The following is a 23929-nucleotide window of genomic DNA, read 5'->3' on the forward strand; positions in this document are numbered from 1 at the left end:
TATTCCCATAGGTATTATCTGAACCACTTGTCATTATTTAGTATAGATGAGGTAATAATACCATACAAGTTTACATTGGGTTAACATGATCTGTTTACGCACACTTTTCCTCATTTTAGGAGAGACTCAGTAATTTTCCAACTTTTCACAGTACACTTTTCATGCTTTGCCCCAGGGACTAGTTACTTTATTTCAGATATCTGAGCAACTCCATCTACTTTCCTACCTACCTTTTTCTGGCTATAACCAATCATGCAAGTAAGTAGTATAATTTTATTAGTCCCCATCAAATATGAACCAACTATCACAACAGTCTTAAATTCAATTATCTTGCACTTAAATTCATGGTTTGTAAGTTTGAATGAATTTTAAACATTAATTAGATAAATGAGAGATACTCATCAAATTCCAGTTCATTTGAATAGAAGCACATACCACTAGATAAAAGACAATGCAAACACTGTTGGGACATTCCAGAAAAATGTATTTTAAGCAGTTAAACTTGAAATCTTTAGACATACCTAATTTCAACACATATATTACAATCTTTAAATTACATACAAACACTCAATGTTACATTCAACCTCGGTTACTTTCGCTTGATTCAGGTCTATTAAGTAAGAAGCGAACAAGGAGACTCAGGACTTCATCACTGAACCCAATCACATTGTCTCCTTCAACAGCCTCATACAGGCGCATACTTTCTGTTCCCCAGCAAACGTTTTTGCGGCTGTTATGCTGGTCTGCACTGGCAGTCAAAGCTAGTGTGTTCAACTGATAGCAAAAGAAGGAGAAATAAATTCCATCGGTAATCACAGCTTGGGAGACGAATGGTCGGGTTAGATCTGCTTCACTCCAGAATCCTGAAATAACAAAAATACAGTCATTTAAAAAGACTCAAAGCTCATTGCAATAGTTAACAAAAAAAGCTTCAGTAAAAGCTCAACTGGAAACATTTATCTTCACTGTTCAAAATACATTTTTATACTCAAGGATGAGGAACTAAAATATGAAACTGTTTGAACATTCTGGGTTAAAAAAAGTGTACCAATTAATTACTGAAAAATCAATTAACTTTGGAACGGAGCTTTTACAATACAAAAGTAAATCCTTTTGGTAAGCTCAGTCACATACCAGAGAAGCTGTAAAATGATTGGCCAAGAGCACAGTGAATCCATAGACTAGGTTCACTTGGCGATATAGCGGTGCTTTCACTCAATTGAAACCCTAGGCGTTCTTAAACTGGCTTTTTGCAGACTTTCTAAATGCACAGATCAAACTGCCTTGTATATTCCTGAAAAGTATTTTCGCAATTATATCCAGAAGGTTTAGGTCATTTCCAAATCTTTAATAATCATTGAATTATGCTGCTAATTTGACAATTATTTAACAGCATAACTTAACCATATCTTTCGATGATTAAAGAGAGGGCCTGTTGAAAGCACACGATCAGTACGCTTTGCACGGTGAGGAAGACCACTGCACATCCAGTGAGAGACACTGCACGGCTTGCAAGGTATTTTAAAAAAAAACAATAAATTGAAACCGAGAATTAAGGGTCAAATACAAATGCGACATCACATGTAAACCACAAGGTCACTGTTTGATAACTAATTTGATTACCTATTAAAGGTTACTTCAGATTGAAATTAAATAGGGACACATTTACAGATAACAAAATACCAGTAGGAAACTTCTAAAAATCAAATTAAGAATAAGTAAACAAAAGAGATGCGGGAAGGAAGTGTTGATGTTAGAGGGGGGGTCCAGAGGACATTTACAAAAACAATCCCAGGGATGAAGGGCTTTTCATAATGAACACAGGAGTTGGGACATCATACTATAGCTGTACAGGATATTGGCAGTCACTTTTGAAGTACTGCCCTTGAATTGCTAAAAAAAATTCACTTGGAAAGGGTGCAGAAAAAAATTTACGAGGATATTACCAAGGCTATCTGGATAGGCTGGGATTTTTACCTCCTGGAGCTAAAGAGGTTGAGGGATGACTTTAGGGAGGCTGATAAAGAAATCATGAGGGGCACAGATAAAGTGAATAGCAAAGATCTTTTCCTTCAGGTAGGGCAGTCCAAAACTAGTGCAGGCGGAGGTTTAATGTGAGGGGAAAGGTTTAGACAAGGACCTGGCAGGCAACCTTTTCTGCTCAAAGGGTAGTGCATATATGGAATGAACTCCAGACAAAGTGACAGACTCAAGTACAGTTACAATATTTAAAAGACATTTGGACAGGTACACGAATAGGTTTAAAAAGGGATATGGGCCATATGGAACTAGTTTAGTTTGTGAAACCTCATAGGCATGGATGAGTTGGACCAAAGGGTTCCATGCTGTATGACTATGACCACAGGAGCAGTTGAGGGCTCTGGGTCTATACTTAATGGAGTCTAGGATTAGGGAGGATCTCATTGAAACTTGCAGAATACTGAGAGGTCTGGGTAAAGTGGATGTGGAGAAGATGTTTCCACCAGTAGGAGAGCCTCCAAGGGCACAGCCTCAGTGAAGGGCCATCTCTTTAGAACTGAGAGGAGGTGCAATTTATTCGGCCAGATGGTGGTGAATCTGTGGAACTCACTGCTGCAGAAGACTGTGGAGGCCAAGTCATTGAGGGGATTTAATGGAGAGATAACTAGGTTTTCGATTAGTAAGGGGATCAAGGGTTACGGAAAAAGGCTAGAGAATAAAGTTGAGAAACAAATTAGTCATATTTAAATGACAAAGACTCTTGACAGAATGGACTAATTCTCTGGTGGTTAATATAAGATTAGTTCCAAAATGTTTAAATGATTACTAGCAAAGCACCGCTCTTGCAATGACTCTGCTCCTTGACTTAATTACCTCAGTAAGACAATTTAACTACATTTGAAAAGCCCTGTAACATGTAATGTTAAGTCATTAAAATTATTCAGATACCATGTTGTCTAATTAGTATTAAAGCACGTTAAACTTCAGTTAAATGAACTGTTTGAATAGCAACATTGTTCCACTATCCATAATGTTAACAGTATAAAAATATGCATCATTTGTTTCTACACCTGATTTATTCTTAAGATATTCAAACTACAGCCATAACTTACTCATTCTTATTCTAATACTGAGCCTGTTCTACCAATGCCTTTCTGAACAGCATTCCTATAAGTGGCAATAAAGTTGATTTTAATACAGTAAATTGGCCTGCCCAGTTGTATTTCAATTCCAAGTACACAAATTGCAATAGGAAAATTTTCACTCGTTCTTTTTTCTCATTATTCCTTAATGGTCAGAAACACCCCGGAGCAACCAGTCTACTTATTTGAATGGCATATAAAATGTGGAGAAAGAGTGAAATGAATGAGGGTTCAGAAAGAACAAAATTAGGGAGACATAATTCAAAAACAAGGTACTTAAGCACACTCTAACCTTGATACATTGCTTGTGCTCCAGTCCAAGCAAACAAACTTGCAATGCCATTGGCACGCAAACGCACTTCAATCTGGTCAGCTAGGTTGTCTTTTATTAGTTTTTCTCGCCTCAATTTATCAGAAGCAAAATGAAATTGGGTGTGTCCGTAACAGGAAGAATCGGCAATCTTTGAACCTATAAAGAGAAGACATACAAGTGCAATTCTACACCAGTCATACTAAGAACACAGAATACAATAATTCAGTTGATTTCCATATGCCAGCCTTTTATAGAACAAGCATGGATCAGTATGCAGTTTAATAAAATATTCAATTATTCATGCACGTAATGCATCCACAAATCCATTTAGCCTTACCAATGAAAATATTGTTGTCATACTGTCGTTGAAATAGTGGAAGTCGACATGGTTCTACATGAATAACAGGAACATCTTCAGGAACTGAATGTTGCAAGGGCACAAACTAGGAAGAAAAGAAGCTGAATTTTAAAAATGTTTCTTTTTCAAGGTTACTGCTAACTTATAGGTCAATAAAAAATTTTGTATTGACCAAGTTATAACATCAATTCTCAGTTTAGGATCTACTTCAGTCTGACAATACAACACTGAAGAAAATAAACAAGCTGAATACCAATAATCTGAGTTTGCATTTTAGCGATGGATAACTGTGCAAACTTTAAAGGCTGTTTAAATATTAAGAATTAATCAGAAAGGTGTTTAAAGCTATTATCACTAAGGAATAAATTCTGATTCTGGAGCAATAAACTGAACAACTAAAGGATAACAGGTTAAAAAATATTTTTAGACTTCCCAGGTTTTTATTATATTAGTTCATAGGATGCAGACATCATTGGCAATGGCAGCATTTATCTCCCATACTTAATTGCCCTGATAGTGATGAGTTGCCTCCTTGCACTACTGCAGTCTTTGGGATATGGAGGGACCCACAGTGCTGCGAGAGAGCAAGTTCCAAGATGTTGACACATCGAAAGTGACGGGATGAGGACGGTTTAGGGTTGGAGAGGAATTTGCTGGTGTTCTCATGCATCTGCTGCCTTTGTCCTTCTAAGTGGCAAAGATCATGGGTTTGTAAAGTGCTGCCAAAGATGAGTTACTGCACTAAATCACATAGTAGGGATGCCAAGATTCTATGACTGTGTAGAATGCAATTGCTGCTGCCACCGTACATGAAGGGAGTCAATGCTGGAGATGGTGGATGGGGTCCAATCAAGCAGGCTGGTTTGTCTTGAACGGTATAAAGCTTTGAGCTTTATTGAAACTGCATCCATCCAGATGGGTGAAGGATATTACATCCTAACTTATGCATCTTCAGTAGCACACGGACTTTGAGAGGCAGGAAGAGAGTTACTTACCACAGAATTCTCTAACCGGCTTGTATGATCACTATATTTATAGGTGGATCCAGTTCAGTGTCTGGACAACAGTCCATGCAGGATGCTAACAACAGGGAATTCAGCAATAGTGATGCCATTTAATCTCATGGGGAGCTGATGAGATTGTCTCTCATATGAAAATGTAACTCATGCCACAAATGCTAGGCAACGTCACTTCCTACTTCTCTACCCAAGCCGGGATGTAGTCAGGTCTTGCTTTACATGGACATTGACTGCTTCAGGTTATTTTTTGGTCAGTTCTTAACATACAATAAAATTTTCATATCCATTTCTCATTTGGGTGGTCTTTAGCAAAGAAAACACAACCTCTTTTGTTAAATTGTGAATCTGGCTCACTAACATCCTCGAAAGGAAGAAAACTGCCATTTTCACCTGGTCTGGCCAACAGCTGCCTCCAGAATCACAACAATGTGGCTGACTCTTAATGCCCTCTAAAACGGCCCCCACAAAGCCACTCAATTCAAGGCAAATCAAGGATGGGCGATTAAGGAAGGCCTTGCCAGCAATATGTAAATTTCTTGAAAGAACAAAAAAACCCTTCTTGATTACCATTTCCAAAGAAAAAGCATATTAGTGATTACCAAAGAGAAAAAGTAATTTTTTTTATGGGGAAAAGGTTAAAACAATATTAGCACACAACAGAAGGCATGGTACCTATATTTCGTACCAGTTAACTTAAGTGTTTGATGCCAAAATCAGCTGACAAAAGCACAGGAATCTTCCAGTTGAAACCAAACAGAAGATGCCTTTAAAACCCTTAGAAATTTTAATTTAACTATTACCTCAAGGACAAAGGTAGGCATTGCTGGAAAAGCTCAGGAGGTCTGGCAGCATCTGTGAACAGAAATCAGAGTTAACATTCTGGGTCCAGTGACCTTCTTCAGACTCTCCCACCAAGTTCTGAGGCAGGGTCACCGGACCCAAAATATTAACTTTAATTTCTCTCCACAGATGCTAACAGACTTGCTGAGCTTTTCCAGCAATCTGTTTTGCTTTCTGAATTCCAGCATCTGCAGTTTTTTTCAGTTGTTTATTTATTACCTCAGGGAGTTGTTTAGGAACACGGATTTGGCAGTAAGGTTTGTCATCAATCTGGAAACGAATAGGATCTACTCGTCCTTTCCGATGACCCCGAGGAACAGTTTGTTCACCCCGCAACCAGTAAAAGTTAACGTCTGGTTCAAAATCTAGAAGAATAAAAATTCACAACTTTAGCACAAACTGAGCATTGCATAATGCTTAAGATTTAATTATTGTTAAAAGTCATTTTGGCAATTTTTTTTAAATAATGCACGCATCAGGACACAGGAATTGGCAACAAAGTGAAAACAACTTTATAAGAGTACTGGATAATAAAATGTGAGGCTGGATGAACACAGCAGGCCAAGCAGCATCTCAGGAGCACAAAAGCTGACGTTTCGGGCCTAGAACCTTCATCAGAGAGGTCTAGGCCCGAAATGTCAGCTTTTGTGCTCCTGAGATGCTGCTTGGCCTGCTGTGTTCATCCAGCCTCACATTTTATTATCTTGGATTCTCCAGCATCTGCAGTTCCCACTATCTCTTTATAAGAGTACTGACTGGTTGACAAGTGAACGCTGCTCGGTAGAAAACTACCATGGAAAACACACCAATTTGATGTTATAGGGCGATGTCAGAGTTAGAGAAATACAGGAGCATGGCCAGTACCGCAGCTCACCAGGAGTTTGACTACGAGATAACAAAGCGTGGAGCTGGATGAACACAGCAGGCGAAGTAGCATCTTAGGAGCAGGAAAGCTGACATTTCAGGCCTACACCTTTCTTCAGAAATGGGGGAGGGAAAGAGGGTTCTGAAATAAATAGGGAGAGACGGGGAGGCGGATTGAAGATGGATAGAGAAGGTAGGCGGAGAGGAGACAGGCAAGTTAAAGAGGCAGGGATGCAGCCATTAAAGGTGACTGAAGGGGAGGAGATAGGTCAGTCCAGGGAGGACGGACAGGTCAAAGGGGTGAGATGACGTTAGTAGGTAGGAAATGGGGGTGCAGCTTGAGGTGGGAGGAGGGGATAGGTGGGAGGAAGAACAGGTTAGGAAGGCGAGGACGAGTTTGGCTGGTTTTGGGATGCGGTGGGAGAGGGAAGATTTTGAAGCTTGTGAAATCTGACCCTAACACCAAAGACATTTTTCCCTCCCCATCCTGGTCTGCTTTCCAAGGGGGGCGGGGGGGGGGCACTCTCTCCTTGACTCTCTCACCCCATCCCAGGCCGCAAGACGACTTTCCACATCAAGCAGAGGTTCACTTGCATATCTGCTAATGTGGTATACTGCATCCACTGTACCCGTTGTGGCATCCCCTACATCGGGGAAACCAAGCGGAGGCTTGGGGGCCCCTTTGCTGAACACCTACGCTCGGTTCACATTAAACAGCTGCACCTCCTGGTCGCGGACCATTTCAACTCCCCTTCCCATTCTTCCAACAATATGTCCATCCTGGGCCTCCTGCACTGCCACAAAGATGCCATCCGAAGGTTGCAGGAACAGCAACTCATATTCCGCTTGGGGACCCTGCAGCCCAATGGTATCAATGTGGATTTCACAAACTTCAAAATCTCCCCTACCCCCCACCACATCCCAAAACCAGCCAAACTCATCTTCGCCTCCCTAACCTGTTCTTCCTCTCAACTATCCCCTCCTCCCACCTCAAGCCATACCCCCATTTCTTACCTACTAACTTCATCCCGGCCCCTTGACCTGTCCGTCCTCCCTCGACTGACCCATCTCCTCCCTACCTACATACCTTTACTGGCTCCATCCCCGCCTCTTTAACCTGTCTGCCTCCTCTCCACCTATCTTCTCCTCTATCCATCTTAAATCCGCCTCCCCCTTTCTCCCTATTTATTTCAGAACACTCTTCCCCTCCCCCATATCTGATGAAGGGTCTAGGCCCGAAACGCGAACTTCCCTGCTCGGCCTGCTGTCTTCATCCAGCTCCACGCCTTGTTATCTCGGATTCTCCAGCATCTGCGGTTCCTATTATCTCAGGAGTTTGACTACTACTTTATAAAAACATTTCCTGCGTAATTATCCAGGTAAATCAGTCAGAACACTTGAACAGAGTTTCCAAGGAATAGTAATTACATTCCAAATGCCACTCAAGTGCTATTATATGGAACGACAGGTCACTTTGCAGGATATGAGAGAATGAAGGGCGAAGGCAAGCAACGCCTTTTACCACAGTAGTTGCCATTTTCAGTAATTTAAATATCTAGCACGACAGAGCTCGTGAAAGTGTCAGTATGTAAGCTACATTAAGTAGGGTGCCAGGACAGTAAGAACGTAAGATAGGTGTGCAAGTGATGGAGTGGCACAGGTTTTGAAGGGTCACTGCACCAGACATTTTAACTGATTTCTCTCCAGATGCTGCCAGATCTATAGAGTTTTTCCCAGCAATTTCTGTTAGTGATTGATTAAATCTTGGGTTTGATGGATGTGTCAGTGATGGGAGCGTTTAGGGTCGGTTGGGTTGTGGGGTTCAAGTTTGGGGTGGGGGGGTGGAGAGAAGGGGCTGGAAGACGGTGCCTGGAGGGGTTTTGAATCACTGGTCCAGCAGAAGGGGTGTGGGGTGGGGAAGGGGGGTGGGGTGGGGAAGGGGGGTGGGGTGGGGAAGGGGGGTGGAAACATTGAATCCAACAACAGAATGAGGATGGTGATTAGGATCCACGGAGAGAGGACAGTGTCAACTCTGGTGACTAAGGTATAGTAAGGATGTCAGGTTTTTGGGCAAAAGAGAAAGACTACAGGATCCTGGGCTTAGGATCTGGTGGATCAAGTTGATTAGGCAGAAAGCAAGTTGATTCGTAATTTAGGATTTCCACTAGGCATTTAAATGATCTATTTACCTGTTATTTAACTATTCAAATTACTGCGGTGGAACCCTCTGAATTTTCCAGATTAAATGGTGAGTCTGAGGGTGAGGAAGGGGGAACATTTAATTTCAGGGGAAACTGCTGCTGCTGCCCGGTCCGATTATGACAGAGATCCCGCAGGATCGCTGCTGAAATAACGACGGTCTGGAAAGTGACAGGGGGAGAGGGAGAGGGAGAGAAAGGAGGCTTCCCTTACCCAGAGAGGAGACTCCAAGCAGCGGGTTTTCTGAAGCTAAGGCGCTGACGAGCCGCGGCACCATGTTCCCGAGAAGTGGCAGCACCGTCTGCTCCCTGTCCCGGTACAGGAACGGACGCCGCCTCTTCACGTAGAAGTTCTCCTGCGACAGCGCCTCGCACACCAGGGACCTGAGGCGGTCGAGCTCCGGCTCAGCTCCGGGCTGGGGGCCGCTGAGGCGGCCGGGCAGCCCCGGCACGAAGACGGTCTTGGTGAAGCTCTGGTACCAGCGGTCTGCCTCCAGGGACAGTGTCTGCGGGTACACGATGTACTTCAGCCGCTGGATCCGGGTCAGGAGCCGGATCTTCTCGGACGCCGAGGGGGCCCCGTGAACCCGCTGGAAAAACTCGTCGACTCTCCGCCTCTGAGATGACTTGCTTTTGGCGGTACGGGACGGGAGGACGGGCGGGTACCGGGGAGTCAGGCTTGGAGCCGGCTCAGTGACCAGCCCCGCGCGGCCCACTCTCCACTCCCGCCCGCCATTCAAACCGATCGCGCGCACCAACCGCCATCGTCTGCACGCCGCCATCTTCCCTCACCGCCCCCCGCTCCGAAGGCGGTCACGTGAAGACGTAGCTGTCCAATGGAAATTCAGACGCTGACAGTGTCATCCAATGAAAATTCATGGAGCTGCAGTATTATCCAATAGAAATGCACACGGAGACAACCATCCAATGAAAATAAAGAGACCAAGAAGGGGCTTTGTTGGTTCTCAGCAACAGATTCCATCCTGTTGTTGAATGGTCATTGCTGATCTTGTACATTTCTAAGGGCCTGAACAAATACAACGGCCTTTTTATTATTATGCATTTTTTCGAGCAAAAGAAAGGATTTTAAAAAAATTCTTCTGGGAGTATTGGTGGTAAAGTAGTATTCTTGCCCATCCCAATATTCTCATTAGTGGTTGTTGAACGTCCTTGTTTAATCACTAAAGTGAAAATGTGTTCTTTATTGCAATAAACTCAGGGTTACTCAGAGCTAAGATAACGAAGTGTGGAGCTGGATGAACACAGCAGGCCAAGCAGCATCTTAGGAGCACAAAAGCTGACGTTTCGGGCCTGGACGCTTCATCAGAAAAGGGGGATGGGGAGGGGGTTCTGAAATACATCGGGAGAGAGGGGGAGGTGGACCAAAGATGGATAGAAAAGAAGATAGGTGGAGTGGAGAGTATAGGTAGGGAGGGAATAGGTAAGTCCTAGGAGGACGGACATGGATGAGGTTAGTAGGTAGGAAATGGAGGTGCACCTTGAGGTGGGAGGAAGGGATAGGTGAGAGGAAGAACAGGTTAGGGAGGAGGGGATGAGCTGGGCTGGTTTTGGGATTCAGTGGGGGGAGGGGGAGATATTGAAGCTTGTGAAGTCCACATTGATACCATTGGGCTGCAGGGTTCCCAAGCAGATTATGAGTTACTGTTCCTGCAACCTTCAGGTGGCATCATTATGGCACTGCAGGAGTCCCAGGATGGACATGTCATCTAAAGAATGGGAGGGGGAGTGGAAATGGTTCGCAACTGGGACGTGCAGTTGTTTATTGCGAACTGAGCGGAGGTGTTCGGCAAAGCAGTCTCCAAGCATCTGCTTGGTTTCCCCAATGTAGAGGAAGCCAGGTACAATGGATGCAGTATACCACATTGGCAGATGTGCAGGTGAACATCTGCTCGATGTGGAAAGGCATCCTGGGGCCTGGGATGGGGGTGAGGGAGGAGGTGTGGGGGCAGGTGTAGCACTTCCTGCGGTTGCAGGGGCAAGTGTGGGTGTGGTGGGGTTGGAGGGGAGTGTGGAGTGGAGAAGGGATTCACGGAGAGAGTGGTCTCTCCGGAAGGCAGACAAGGGTGGGGATGGAAAAATGTCTTTGGTGGTGGGGTCGGATTGTAGATGGCGGAAGTGTCGGAGGATGATGCATTGTATCCAGAGGCTGGTGGGGTGGTATGTGAGGACTAGGGGGATTCTGTTTTGGCGGTTATTGCGAGGGCTGGGTGTGAGGGATGAGGTGCGGGAAATGCGGTAGACACGGTCGAGGGCGTTCTCGACCACTGCAGGGGGGAAGTTGTGGCCTTTGAAGAATGAGGACATCTGGGATGTGCAGGAGTGGAATGCCTCATCCTGGGAGCAGATGTGGTGGAGGCGAAGGAATTGGGAGTAGGGGATGGAATTTTTGCAGGAAGGTGGGTGGGAGGAGGTGTATTCAGAGCTAGGTGACCACAATTTAACATTGATATACAGCCATTCATGGAGGACTGTGCAACAAGAATGAACATGGCTGGAGGAACTCAGCAGTTGTGGCAGCATCTGCACAGAGAAAACTGAGCTAATCTTTCAAATGTAGCAACTTTTCGCCAGAACTTCATCAGGATTTTGTGCAGTTTTGACCTGTACCTGAGGAAATGCATAGAATCACGGAATTATTGCTGAACAGGAGTTGGCCACTAGGCCAATTGTGCCTGCTCCAGGTCTGTTATAGAGTGCAAATCTCCTGCCTTTTTCTCATATTCCTGCACAACATCACTATTCAGATAAGAAAGTGTGGAGCTGGATGAACACAGCAGGCCAAGTAAGATGCTGCTTGGCCTGCTGTGTTCATCCAGCTCCACACTTTGTTATCTCAGATTCTCCAGCATCTGCAGTTCCCATTATCTCTGATCACTATTCAGATGCCCTCTTGAATGTCTCAGTTGAACCAGTCTCCACCAGATTTACAGACAGTGCATTCCATATTCCAGGCAGAACCGCACAGTTTGCGCTGCTGCCTCCTAGTGTCAGAGACTCAAGTTCAATTCCACCCTTGGGGGACTATGTAGAGTTAGCATGTTCTCTTCAGGCCTGCATGGCTTTCCTCTGGGTGCGGCAGTTTCCTTGAAGAGTGCAATGATGTGCAATTTAGGTGGATTGATCATGCTAAATTGCCCATAGTGTTTGGTGATGTGCAAGCTAGATGGACTATCTGTGGGGCCTACTCTGACCTTTCCCCTTCTGAAATTGTCGCACTTCACTCTTTCAGGTCCAAACCTAACTTTGTTATCAAACGTGCTGACAAAGATGGTGCTTTTCTAGTCTGACGCACTGATTGTTACCTTTGCGGATGCTCACCACCACTATCGCACACTTCTTCCTACTCCACCTGGACCATGACCACACATCATCACATCAAGCCATTGTTGCCAGGACTGTCACCAAGCTCATTACTTCTGGAGATCTTCCTCCACACTGTCTGTAAATTTATAGCCTCCCAAACTCGGGCAGCCTGCTTCTACCTCCTTCCCAAAATCCACAAATCAGACTGCCTTAGTAAGCCCAGCATATCAGCCTGTTCTTGCCCTACTGAGCTCATTTCCTCCTATGTTGACTCCATCCTGTCTCCACTTGTCCAGACCCTCCCCATCTACATCCACGATCCCTCTGATGCCCACTGCCATACTGACAATTTACAGTTCCCTGGCGGTAGCTGCCTGCTGTTCACCATGGATATCCAATCAGTCTATACCTCCATTCCCCATCAGGGTGGTCCGAACTGTCAGCTCCTTCCTCAACCAAAGGCCAGAACACAATTTCTCCTTTAATTCATCTCACTGCTAACAAGTCAAAGGAGTGGCTGTGGGCACCTGCCATGGGTTCCAGTTATGCCTCCCTCTTTATGGAGTATGTGGACCAATCTTTGTTCCAAACCTACACTGGCCCCTTCCCACACAGTCTTCTCAATACATCAAAGACTACTTCAGTGCCGCTTCATTCTCCCACCAGGACCTTGAAAAATTTTGCCTCAATTTCTACCGTCTATAACTTTCACATCATCCAATTCCAACATGTCCCTTCCTTTCCTTGGCCTCTCTTTCTCCGTTTCAGAGAATAAACTGTTCACTGCCATCCACTACAAAGCCACTGACTACCATTGTTACCTTCACTGCAGCTGGTCACACCCCACATCCTTTAAGGATTCCATCCTATTCTCCCAGATCGATCGCCTATGTCACATCTGTTCAGATGATGCCACCTTCCAAAAGAGCTCAGCTGATGTGGCTTGCTTCTTTCATTATCATGGTTTTCCATCCGCTGTGGTTGACAGGGCCCTCAACTGCATCTGACCTATTACACGGGCTTCCTCCCTTGCCCCTTCCCATCACTCACGATAGAAGGTTCCCCCCCGCCCCCGACTTGTCCTCACTTTTCATCCCACCAGCCTCCGCATTCAAAGGATCATTCTCCACCATTTCAGGCAACTCCAGCAGAACGCCACCACCAAACACATCTTCCCTTCACTTCCCCCATCTTCATTTCGCAGGGATCGTTTCCTCTGGGACAATCTAGTCCATTCATCAACCACTAACACCCCTGGCTTCCCATGGCACCTTCATATGTAACTACAGAAAGAACAGCACTTGCCCCCTCACCCCCTCCCTGCTCATCATCCAAGGGCCTAAACAGTCTTTTCAGGTGAAGTAGCATTTTGCCTGTACCTCCTCCAGTCTTGTATATTGTATCTGCTGCACCCAATGTGACCTACTCTACATTGGGGAAACCAAACGCAGACTGGGTGACCACTTTGCAAAACATCTCCAGTCTGACCACAAGCAGGACCCCAACCTTCCCATAGCTGGTCATTTTAACACAGCATCCTGCTCACATGGCCACTCATCTGAGCTCGGCATGCTGCAGTATCCCAGTGAATCACAGCACAAACTGGAGAAACAATATTTCCTCTTCAGACTATGCTCTTTACAGCTTTCTGGACCTAATATTGATTTCAACACCTTTATATTGTGAAACAACTCTATTTTCTTCCCTTTCCTTCGCTTTACTTGTTGCAATCTCTGTCACCATGTGCTCCACCGCACGCCCCCCAGTCAATATCTTAATCTGAACCATCAACATCTTTTCTCTAGCAGCACCCTACAACCCCCCCCACACCCTCCCCCAACTGTAGCACAAATGCTACCCCCTCCACTCTTCACTTCAGGTCTGATGAGTAGCCATCTAGACTCAAAATGTTAGCTTAGAGATAACAGGAACTGCTGATGCTGGAGAATATGAAATAACAAGGTGTAGAGCTAGATGATCACAGCAGAACAAGCAGCATCAGAGGAGCAGAAAGGCTGACATTTCAGATCTGGAGCCTTCTTCAGAAATGGGGAAGGGGAAGGGGATTCTGAAATAAATAGAGAGAAATGGGGGAGGCGGATAGAAGATGGATAGAGGAGCAGATAGGTCAGAAGAGACGGACAAGTCAAGGAGGCAGGGTTGGAGCCAATAAAGGTGAGTGTAGGTGGGGAGTTAGTATGGGGGTTGGCCAGGTTAAGGAGGCGGAGATGAGTTGGTAGGTGGGAGGTGGGGGTTTGGTCAGTGAGGTGGGAGGAGCGGATAGGTGGGAGAAAAGACAGATCGGTCAAGGAGGTGGGGACAAACTGGGGTGGTTTTGGGATGAGGTTGGGGGTGGGGAGAGTTTGAAGCTTGTGAGGTCCACATTGAGACTATTGGGCTGAGAGGTAGTAGGAACTGCAGATGCTGGAGAATCTGAGATTGCAAGGTGTAGAGCTGGATGAACACAGCAGGCCAAACAGCATCAGAGGAGCAGGAAGGCTGATGTTTTGGGCCTAGACTCTTCTTCAGAAATGGGGGAGGGGAAGGCGGTCCTGAAATAAACAGGGTGAGACAGGGAGGCGGATAGAGGAGAAGATAGGTGGGGAGGAGACAGACAGGTCAAAGAGGCAGGGATAGAGCCAGTAAAGGTGAGTGTAGGTGGGGAGGTAGGGAGGAGATAGGTCAGTCCGGGGAGGACGGACAGGTCAAGGGGACGGGATGAGGTTAGTAGGAGATGGGGGTGGGGCTTGAGGTGGGAGTAGGGTATAGTGGGAGGAAGGACAGGTTAGGGAGGCGAGGATGAGCTGGGCTGGTTTTGGAATGTGATGGGGGAGGGGAGATTTTGAAGCTTGCGAAGTCCACATTGATACCATTGGGCTGCAGGGTTCCCAAGCGGAATGTGAGTTGCTGTTCCTGCAACCTTCAGGTGATATCGTTGTGGCACTGCAGGAGGCCCAGGATGGACATGTCATCTGAGGAATAGGAGGGGGAGTTGAAGTGGTTCACGACTGGGAGCTGCAGTCATTTGTCATGAGCCGAGTGCCAGTGTACCACAAAGCGGTCTCCAAGCCTCCACTTTGGTAAACCAAGCGGAGGCTTGACAAGCGGAGGCTTGGAGACTGCTTTGTGGAGCATACTCTCGGTTCATGACATTACAGTTTACAATTCTTTCAAGTTTAATGGTCAGTTGCAAACTTGAAAATTGATACTGCACTCCAAGGTACAGATTTTTAGAATATATCAGGAAAGCATTGGACCCAATTACCAAATCATGGAGATCTCCTCTATAAACCTTTCACCAGCCCAAAAAAAATCCATTGACCATTATTCTTTGTTTCCTCGCACTCAGCCAATTTTGTATCCATGGTGCCACTGTCTGTTTTGTATCATGACCAAGATAAAAAGTAAAGTTGCCATTGCCCTACCAGTCTAGAATGCTGCTCCTTCATTAGGAAGAGCCACCTGGTGGTTGCTTAACCTGAGGCTCACCACATTCTCAGACTTGGGGAGAAGATGGGGAGTTCTTCATGGTAACCTTAGCCAGATTGGGAATTAAGCCCATGCTGTTGGCGTCACTCTACGTTGCAAACTGGCTATCTGGCCAACTGAGCCAATAGACCCTACTTTCTGATTGACCAAGAAGCCTCCTTAAAGTTGTTTTTTCTATAATCTGAACAATCTAATTTGTTTTATTCACTTCATTTACAGTTTCTTCATCCAGCTGCAATAATTAAAATTATTGTGTATTTTTGGCCCTGACTGCACTTACCTTTGTATTTTTCTCATGTGGCATCTGAAAAAAGTCATCCAAAAGCATGTATGTCACATACACTCCACCGTTCTGTGTATATTCACATGGGGTGCATTATGAAAATGATAATTAGTGTATTCAAAGAATTCAATAAAGTTGATTGAAATTGATCGTCTTGACAAAAATCTTTTCTATTTTGTTACATTTCACAGATGCAAAGAGCACAAGTAGGCCCTTTGGCCTGTTAACCATGCTCTGCCATTTTCTCAGATCATGGCTGTTCTGATTCTAATCTCAGATTAACATTCCCACTGACAACCTTTTAACTCCTTACTTACAAATAATTTATCCACCTCTGCTTTGCAACTATTTAAGAACTCAGCTTCTACTTCCTTTTGAGGAAGAGAGTGCCAAAGACAACCTATTTTAAGAAAAAAAAACTTCACTTCTGTTATAAGTGGGCATCCCTTCATTTTTAAACCATAACCCCAAATTCAAGCTTTTCCCTTAAAATGAATAGGAAAGAAGTGAAATTTCAAAAGGTTCAGAAAGGTTTTACAAAGGTTCTGGCAAAACCTCTGCCAACTGCTCCCAGAGCAATTATTTCCTTCCTTCGGTGACCAATACAGTACACACTCCTCTGGATGTGGTTTCACCAGTACTCTGTATAATTGAAGCACAGCCTCTGCATTCAGTTCTTTCATGAGAAATGACAGTGTTCTATTATTTTCCTAATTATATGCTGTATCTCCATGCTAGCCTTTTGTAATTTGTGCTCTAGGACTCCCATATCTCTGCACCTCAGAGCCCTGCAATCTTCACCGGTTAGACAATATGACTCTTTTTAATTCTTTTTGCCAAAATGGACCATTACATGTTTCTTCACATTATCCTTCATTTGTCCAAACTTTAATCATTCACTTAGCTTATCTATATGTTTTCCATAGTTTCCTTCTGTCCTCTTTATAATTTACTCTCCTATCTTTGTGTCAGTTGATAATTTGGCAACCATACCTTCCATCCTAACATCCAAGTGAATTAAATAAATTGTGAACTGTTGAAGTCTTACTGACCCCTTTAAAAGTAAAGCAATCTGCAGGCATGTCAACTACTAAATAAAGGTCTAATTAGCGAGTTTTGAGAAGATTTGTAGCTCGAGTTGAGTTTCTGGATGTGAGTTTGCTCGCTGAGCTGGAAGGTAAGTTTTCAGATGTTTTGTCACCTTTTTTTATTTGAAAAAATATACTTTATTCATAAGATGTACAAAAAATAACACATATTTATACACCTACCCAGTCATGCAAGCCGCTCCGGGTTACCCAGGGGGTACGTACACCAACTAAAGGAAAAAAACAAACAAAGAAGTAAGAAAAAAAAGCAAAGAAAAATACCCCGGCAGTCGTCTCGCCGCACAGTCCCGGTTGGCCCCCTGACCAGTTGGGGAAGGCGCCAGCTGGGCCCAGTTACCAGATAGGGCCCTTTTTTCTATTCTGGATGAGGGGTTTCATACGGTGGTCTTTCCCCACCGTGCCTTGGTGGCGGCTGCCCCAAGCTTTAGCGCGTCCCTCAGCACGTAGTCCTGGACCTTGGAGTGCACCAGTCTGCAACATTCGATCGGGGTCAGTTCTTTCAGCTGGCAGACCAGCAAGTTGTGGGCAGACCAAAGAGCGTCTTTCACCGCATTGATGGTCCTCCAGGCGCAGTTGATGTTGGTCTCGGTGTGCGTCCCGGGAAACAGCCCGTAGAGCACGGAGTCCCGCATCACGGAGCTGCTCGGGACAAACCTCGACAAATACCACTGCATCACCCTCCAGACCTCCTGCGCATAGGCACACTCCAGAAGGAGGTGATCGACAGTCTCATCCCCCCCACAGCCACCTCGAGGGCAGCGTGCGGTGGCGCAGAGATTCCGGGCATGCATAAAGGATCTCACTGGCAGAGCCCCTCTCACCGCCAGCCAAGCTTTGTGCTTGTTTGAAAGTTCTGGCGATGAGGCATTCTGCCAAATGACTTTAGCAGTCTGCGTGGGGAACCACACGACGGGATCCACCCTCTCCTTTTCCTGAAGGGACTCGAGAATACTACGTGCTGACCACTGCCTGACGGCCTTGTGGTCAAAGGTGTTTCCTTTCAAAAATTTCTCCACGAAGGACAGGTGGTACGGTACGGTCCAACTACTCGGAGCGTTCCGCGGCAACGAGGCCAGGCCCATCCTTCGCCACACCGGGGACAGGTAGAACCTCAGTAAGTAGTGACACTTGGTGTTTGCGTACTGAGGATCGACGCACAGCTTGATGCAGCCGCACACAAAGGTAACCGTCAGGGTGAGGGCGGCGTTCAGTACGTCCTTTCCCCCATTTTCCAGGTCTTTGTACATGGTGTCCCTGCAGACCCGGTCCATTCTCGACCCCCAAATGAAGTGGAAGATGGCCCGGGTGACCGCAGCGGCGCAGGTCCAGGGAATAGACCAGGCTTGTGCCACATACAACAGTACCGAAAGCCCCTCGCACCTGACAACCAGGTTCTTACCCACGATGGAGAGGGACCAGAGCATCCACCTACCCAGCTTCTGCTTCAATTTGGTGATACGCTCCTCCCAAGTCTTAGTGCACGCCCCAGCTCCACCAAACCAAACACCCAGCACCTTCAGATAGTCTGTCCTGACGGTGAAGGGGATGAAGGAGCGGTCCTCCCAGTTCCCGAAGAACATGACCTCGCTCTTACCCCTATTGACTTTGGCACCCGAGGCCAGTTCAAACTGGCCGCAGATGTCCAACAGTCTACTCACCGACCGACGATCGGTGCAGAAGATGGTGACATCGTCCATGTACAGGGAGGTCTTGACCTGAAGGCCTCTGCTGCCTGGAATAGTCACGCCCTTCAGGCTCACGTCCTTCCTGATGGATGCGGCGAAGGGCTCCACACAGCATACGAACAAGGCAGGAGAGAGCGGGCGGCCCTGCCTGACTCCAGATCTGACGGGAAAACTGTCCGATTCCCACCCGTTGATCGAGACTGCACTAACGATGTTGGTGTAGAGCAGCCGGATCCAATTGTGGATGCCCTCCCCGAACCCCAATTTGGAGAAGACGTCCCTCATGTAAGCATGAGAGACCCTGTCGAAGGCCTTCTCCTGGTCCAGGGTGACGAGGCAAGTGTCCACCCGCCTGTCCTGCACGTACGCGATCGTATCTCTGATGAGCGCGAGGCTCTCAGCGATCTTCCTGCCCGGCACAGCACAGGTTTGGTCAGGGTGAATCACTGACTCCAGGACAGACCTGACCAGGTTGGCTATGATCTTGGCCAGGATTTTGTAGTCCACGTTCAATAGTGAAATGGGACGCCAATTCTTAATTTCTTCCCTCTCCCACTTCCTCTTGTAAATGAGGGTGATGATGCCCTTCCTCATGGACTTGCACATTTCCCCTGCCCGAAGCGCACAATCGTACACCTCCAGCAGGTCCTCACCGACCAGGTCCCACAGAGCGTAATACAGCTCGTCCGGTAAGCCGTCGCTCCCAGGAGTCCTATTCTTCTCCGAGGACTTGAGGGCTCTGGTCAGCTTGTCCAGGGATATCGGCCGGTCCAGCCACCCCCTCGTGCCATCGTCTAAGACCTCCGTGATAGACGACAGGAACAACTCGGAGGCCGTGCTGTCCATGGGCTTCGTGTCGTACAGTCGGCATAGAAGGATCTGCTGATCCTCAAAATGTCGGGCCGAGACGACGTCACCGAGCCGTCGTCCTCCTTCAGCCGGCTAAGCACAGAGCTCTCTTTGTGCACCTTCTGAAAGAAGAAACGCGAGCACGTCTCGTCCTGCTCCACGGACCGCACCCTGAACCGGAAGATTATCCTGGAGGCCTCCGCGGCGAAGGGCGAGGCTTGCTGGCCCCTCACCTCACGGAGGTCCTCCGTGACATCGACCCCCATCAACTGCAGAAGGAGCAGGTTCCGCACCCTTTTCTGGAGTCGCGACAGCTTTCCCTGCCTCTCTCTCACCTTCCGAACACCCTTGAGGACAAAGAACCTCTTGATGTTCTCCTTCACCATCTCCCACCAGTCGCCAGGAGACTCAAAGAGGGATTTCACGGTTCTCCAACCGGCGTACTCCCTCTTAAACTCCTCAACGTTCTCTGGGGTCAACAGAGTCGTTTTGAGCTTCCACGTCCCCTTGCCGGCCAGCTGGTTGTCCTGTAAGTGACAGTTGGCCAGCAGGAGGGAGTGGTCAGAGAAGAACACCGGTTTGGAATGCCGGTGGACCTGACCGAGAACGCTCGTGTCACAAACAGGAAGTCTATCCTTGAGCAAATAGACCCATCTGGCCACGACCAGGTGTACCTCCACTGCACTCTGTCTGCAGGGGTGCTGAAGACGTCGAGCAGCTTGGCGTCCTTCACCGTGCCCATCAGGAATCTGGACGTAATGTCCAGTTGACTCCCCCCACCCGCTGTCCCCACGCCGGATCTTCCATCTGCATCAATGATGCAGTTGAAGTCTCTGCCTAGGATGACCGGCCTGGACGTAGCCAGCAGGGGTGGAAGCCGCTGCAGGATGGCCAACCGCTCACTCCGTACCGCTGGGGCGTGCACATTGATCAGCCTCAGGGGAGCATTCCTGTAGGTGATGTCAGCCACTAGGAGGCACCCCCCACCACTTGCTGAACTTGAGAGATGGTGAAGTCGCGCCCCCGCAGCAGAATAGCCAGGCCCGAGGACCGACAGTCGTTACCCCCCGACCAGATCGAAGGCCCACAGGTCCAGGAGCCCGACCATTTCCCGTACCTGCTGAGGTGCGGTATCCCGCACTCCTGCAGAAACAGGAGGTCCGCCCTGACGGTGGTCAGGTAGGCCAACGTGGACACACATCTTGCATAGGTCCACTAACTTGATCAACCTGATCAACATCAACCTGGCCAAAGAAACACTGACTACACAATTAGAAGAACCAAAGACACATTCACCAGACACCACCAACCTCATCAGCAAGGACAACATCATCAAGCTAGTGGGCCTATGCCTCACCACCCACTTCACTTTCAATAACAAAACCTACAGACAAACCAACGGTACACCCATGGGATCTCCAATATCAGGGTTCTTAGCAGAGGCAGTAATGCAGAGACTCGAACAAACAGCTCTGCCAATCATCCAACCCAAACTTTGGGTCCGCTACACGGATGACACCTTTGTCATCACTAAACAAAACAAATTAGAGGAAACCTTCAAGACCATCAATAATACCCTTACTGGCATAACATTCACAAAAGAGGAGGAAAACAACAATAAACTGCCATTCCTAGATGTCACAGTAGAGCGAACAGCCAATGGGGAACTTCAAACCAGCGTCTACAGGAAAACAACACATACGGACCAAATACTGAACTACAGGAGCAACCATCCCAACACCCACAAACGAAGCTGCATTAGAACATTATTCCAATGAGCCACCACACACTGCAGCACAGAGGAACTACGCAGAGCAGAAGATAATCACCTATACAGCGTATTCAAAAAGAATGGGTACCCAATGAACACAGTCTATCGATTTCTCAGCAATAAACCCAAACAAACAGACAAAACGGGCCCAGAAACCATAAACACTCTCCCCTACATCAAAGACATTTCCGAAATGACTGCCAGACTACTCGGGCCTCTTGGCATCAGGGTAGCCCACAAACCCACCAACACACTAAAACAGCAGCTAATGAACTTAAAAGACCCTATACAGACAACAAATAAAACAAACGTCATCTACAAAGTACCTTGCAAGAACTGTGACAAACACTACATTGGACAAACTGGCAGGAAGCTAGCCACCAGGATACATGAACATCAACTAGCCACAAAATGACATGACCCACTATCACTCGTATCCTTACACACAGATAAGGAAGGACACCACTTTGATTGGGACAACACATCCATCCTAGGACAAGCCAAACAGAGACACGCACGAGAATTCCTAGAAGCATGGCATTCCAACCGGAACTCCATCAACAAACACATTGATTTGGAGCCAATCTACCATCCCCTGAGAAAAAGAACAGGAAATGACATCACCAACGCAGGAAATGACATCACCAACCCAAGGAAACCTAACCAGATAAATAGAAAGCGGGACATAACACCAGCGCTTCGTCAGAGGCTCACTGATGATGTTACCTCGAATGGTGACGAAACATCTGGGGACAAACCTTACAGCTCAGTGAACCAGCTTACATCTCAAACACAATAAAGACCCACTCTCTTGTGGACTGAGAGGAGGAGAGTGCTGTCTTGGAGGTGAAAGGAGGACGTCGCGTTGGCTGTGCACCCTTGCGACCAGTGGATCTTAATGCTGGCTTCGGCCTAACGCTGGTTCAGGGGAGCAGCCAACCTGCAACGATGGCTGCGGCAAGTGCTCGTGCCCCAGGTCAGGGGGTCCGGAACACCATCCGTGTTTCTGTAAAGAAGGTGGATGAAGGTGCACCTGTGGACCGCACCTTCTTCGTGAAGAGGGTCCTGTTGGACTGTTGTGGGTTCGCTGCTGCGGACATTTACTGCCTGCAGGATTTCCCCGGAGGTGGTTTTTACGACGTGACCTTCAGGAGTGCCAAGCTTTGCGAGCGCTTCCTGGAGGTTTTCAAGGAGAAAGGAGGTGAGGGCCCCCTCTCTGTATTGACCGCTGTCCCACTGTTTGTGATGCCAGCACAGAGGAGCCGTATGGTGACTGTACACATGTACAACCCGCATGTGCCAGCAGTTGATGTCCTGACCTTCCTCGGAAGGTATGTGAAGGTGGAAGGGGACCTAACTGACATCGTGGACCCCTTTGGCATCTGGACGAGTAACAGGCAGGTCAAGGTGACGCTGAGGATGGGCGCAGACGGGAATGTCGCACACCCACCGTCCAGCTTCGCGATCGGCGGGAGCAGGGGCTACCTGACCTATGCAGGGCAACCTAAAGTCTGCCATGCCTGTGGTAGGTCAGGTCACATGGCGGCCGACTGCAAAGTCACCATCTGCAGGAACTGCAGGGAGGAGGGACACCTTGCAAAGGATTGCCCACGAGAGAGAAGCCGCAACCTTTGCGGGGAAGCGGGCCACTTCTATAGGGCATGCCCGCGGCGGGGTACCACCTACGCCCAGGTCGCCGGCAGGGGAAATGCGGGGCCAGCCCCCCCGGAGGAGAGGAAGGCACCAGGGCCCAGCAAGGACCCCACTAATGTGCAGGAGGGCCAGGCCGTGCAGGAGGGCCCAGCCCTGCAGGATGGGCCCGAGGCCAGAAAAGCACCCCTGCAGGCTCCGATCCCCCCCGACAACCCGGAGCCAATGGAGGCGGCGGCAGGCAACCCAGGGGAGTGGACTACAGTCCGGAAAGCGAGGAGGAAGGTACGTCGACGGGCCCAGGAACCGCAACAATCAGGAGGGAAGAGGCAGCTACAGGGGGGCTATAAGAGCTCCTCTGACGAGGAGGATTCGGAGAGGGCCCACCCGAAGCAGAAGTTAAAGGTCTCGAGGGGGAAGGAAAGCAGCACCCCGCTTCCAGGTGACGGGAGGCGTCCTGAGGCTCACTCCGACACCCAGTCAAGTGCCGCTGGAGCACTGGAGGGCCCCCCGGAACTTCCAGGCGGGAAGGAGGAAACAGCACGTCCCCAGCCTGATCCGGAGCCGGACCCTCCTGCCTCCGCACCCCTGGCGGGGGGATGCCACCCGGAAGGCAGCACAGACGGTTTCCTGAGCCCAGAGAGCGTCCAGCAGTTAGCCCGGGCAATGGGCATGAAGGGACAGATGGAGAGGCTGGACCTTGGACCTGGGGAGGGTACTGCGGTCACTGCCCACAATGGGGGTACGAATTGCGAGCATTAATGTGCGCAGCGTCAAGTCAACCGCGAGATGTGTGTCCACGTTGGCCTACCTGACCACCATCAAGGCGGACCTCCTGTTTCTGCAGGAGTGCGGGATACCGCACCTCGGCAGGTACGGGAAATGGTCCGGCGCCTGGACCTGTGGGCCTTCGATCTGGTCGGGGGGTAACGACTGTCGCTCCTCGGGCCTGGCTATTCTGCTGCGGGGGCACAACTTCACCATCTCTCAAGTTCAGGAGGTGGTGGGGGGGCGCCTCCTAGTGGCTGACATCACCTACAGGAATGCTCCCCTGA

At 47.8% G+C, this 23929-nt stretch overlaps 1 protein-coding gene across 1 annotated transcript; it reads right to left on the reverse strand.

The window, feature by feature from the left end:
- Positions 1–467: 467 nt before the first annotated feature.
- Positions 468–9525, reverse strand: mrps30 (mitochondrial ribosomal protein S30). Its single transcript, XM_048535552.2, has 5 exons — positions 8929–9525; positions 5872–6017; positions 3773–3878; positions 3415–3591; positions 468–863 (listed from the first exon to the last, which is right to left on the reverse strand). Exons 1-5 carry the CDS (start codon positions 9494–9496, stop codon positions 580–582), a joined length of 1281 nt encoding a protein of 426 aa, XP_048391509.1. The 5' UTR covers positions 9497–9525; the 3' UTR covers positions 468–579.
- Positions 9526–23929: the final 14404 nt, after the last annotated feature.

This window comes from Stegostoma tigrinum, chromosome 1, assembly GCF_030684315.1.
Source record: "Stegostoma tigrinum isolate sSteTig4 chromosome 1, sSteTig4.hap1, whole genome shotgun sequence".
In the NCBI taxonomy this organism is placed as follows: Eukaryota; Metazoa; Chordata; class Chondrichthyes; order Orectolobiformes; family Stegostomatidae; genus Stegostoma; species Stegostoma tigrinum.

What these genes read in the sequence shown, in the direction of transcription:
- mrps30 (XM_048535552.2), bottom strand. Translation starts at nt 9,496, where the DNA reads ATGGCGGCGTGCAGACGATGGCGGTTGGTGCGCGCGATCGGTTTGAAT. An exon ending in TTCCTAAACAACTCCCTGAG is followed by an intron (nt 3,879 to 5,871) that starts GTAATAAATAAA and finishes TTTTCTTCCTAG; the next exon opens with TTTGTGCCCTTGCAACATTC. An exon ending in TGACAACAATATTTTCATTG is followed by an intron (nt 3,592 to 3,772) that starts GTAAGGCTAAAT and finishes TTCTCTTTATAG; the next exon opens with GTTCAAAGATTGCCGATTCT.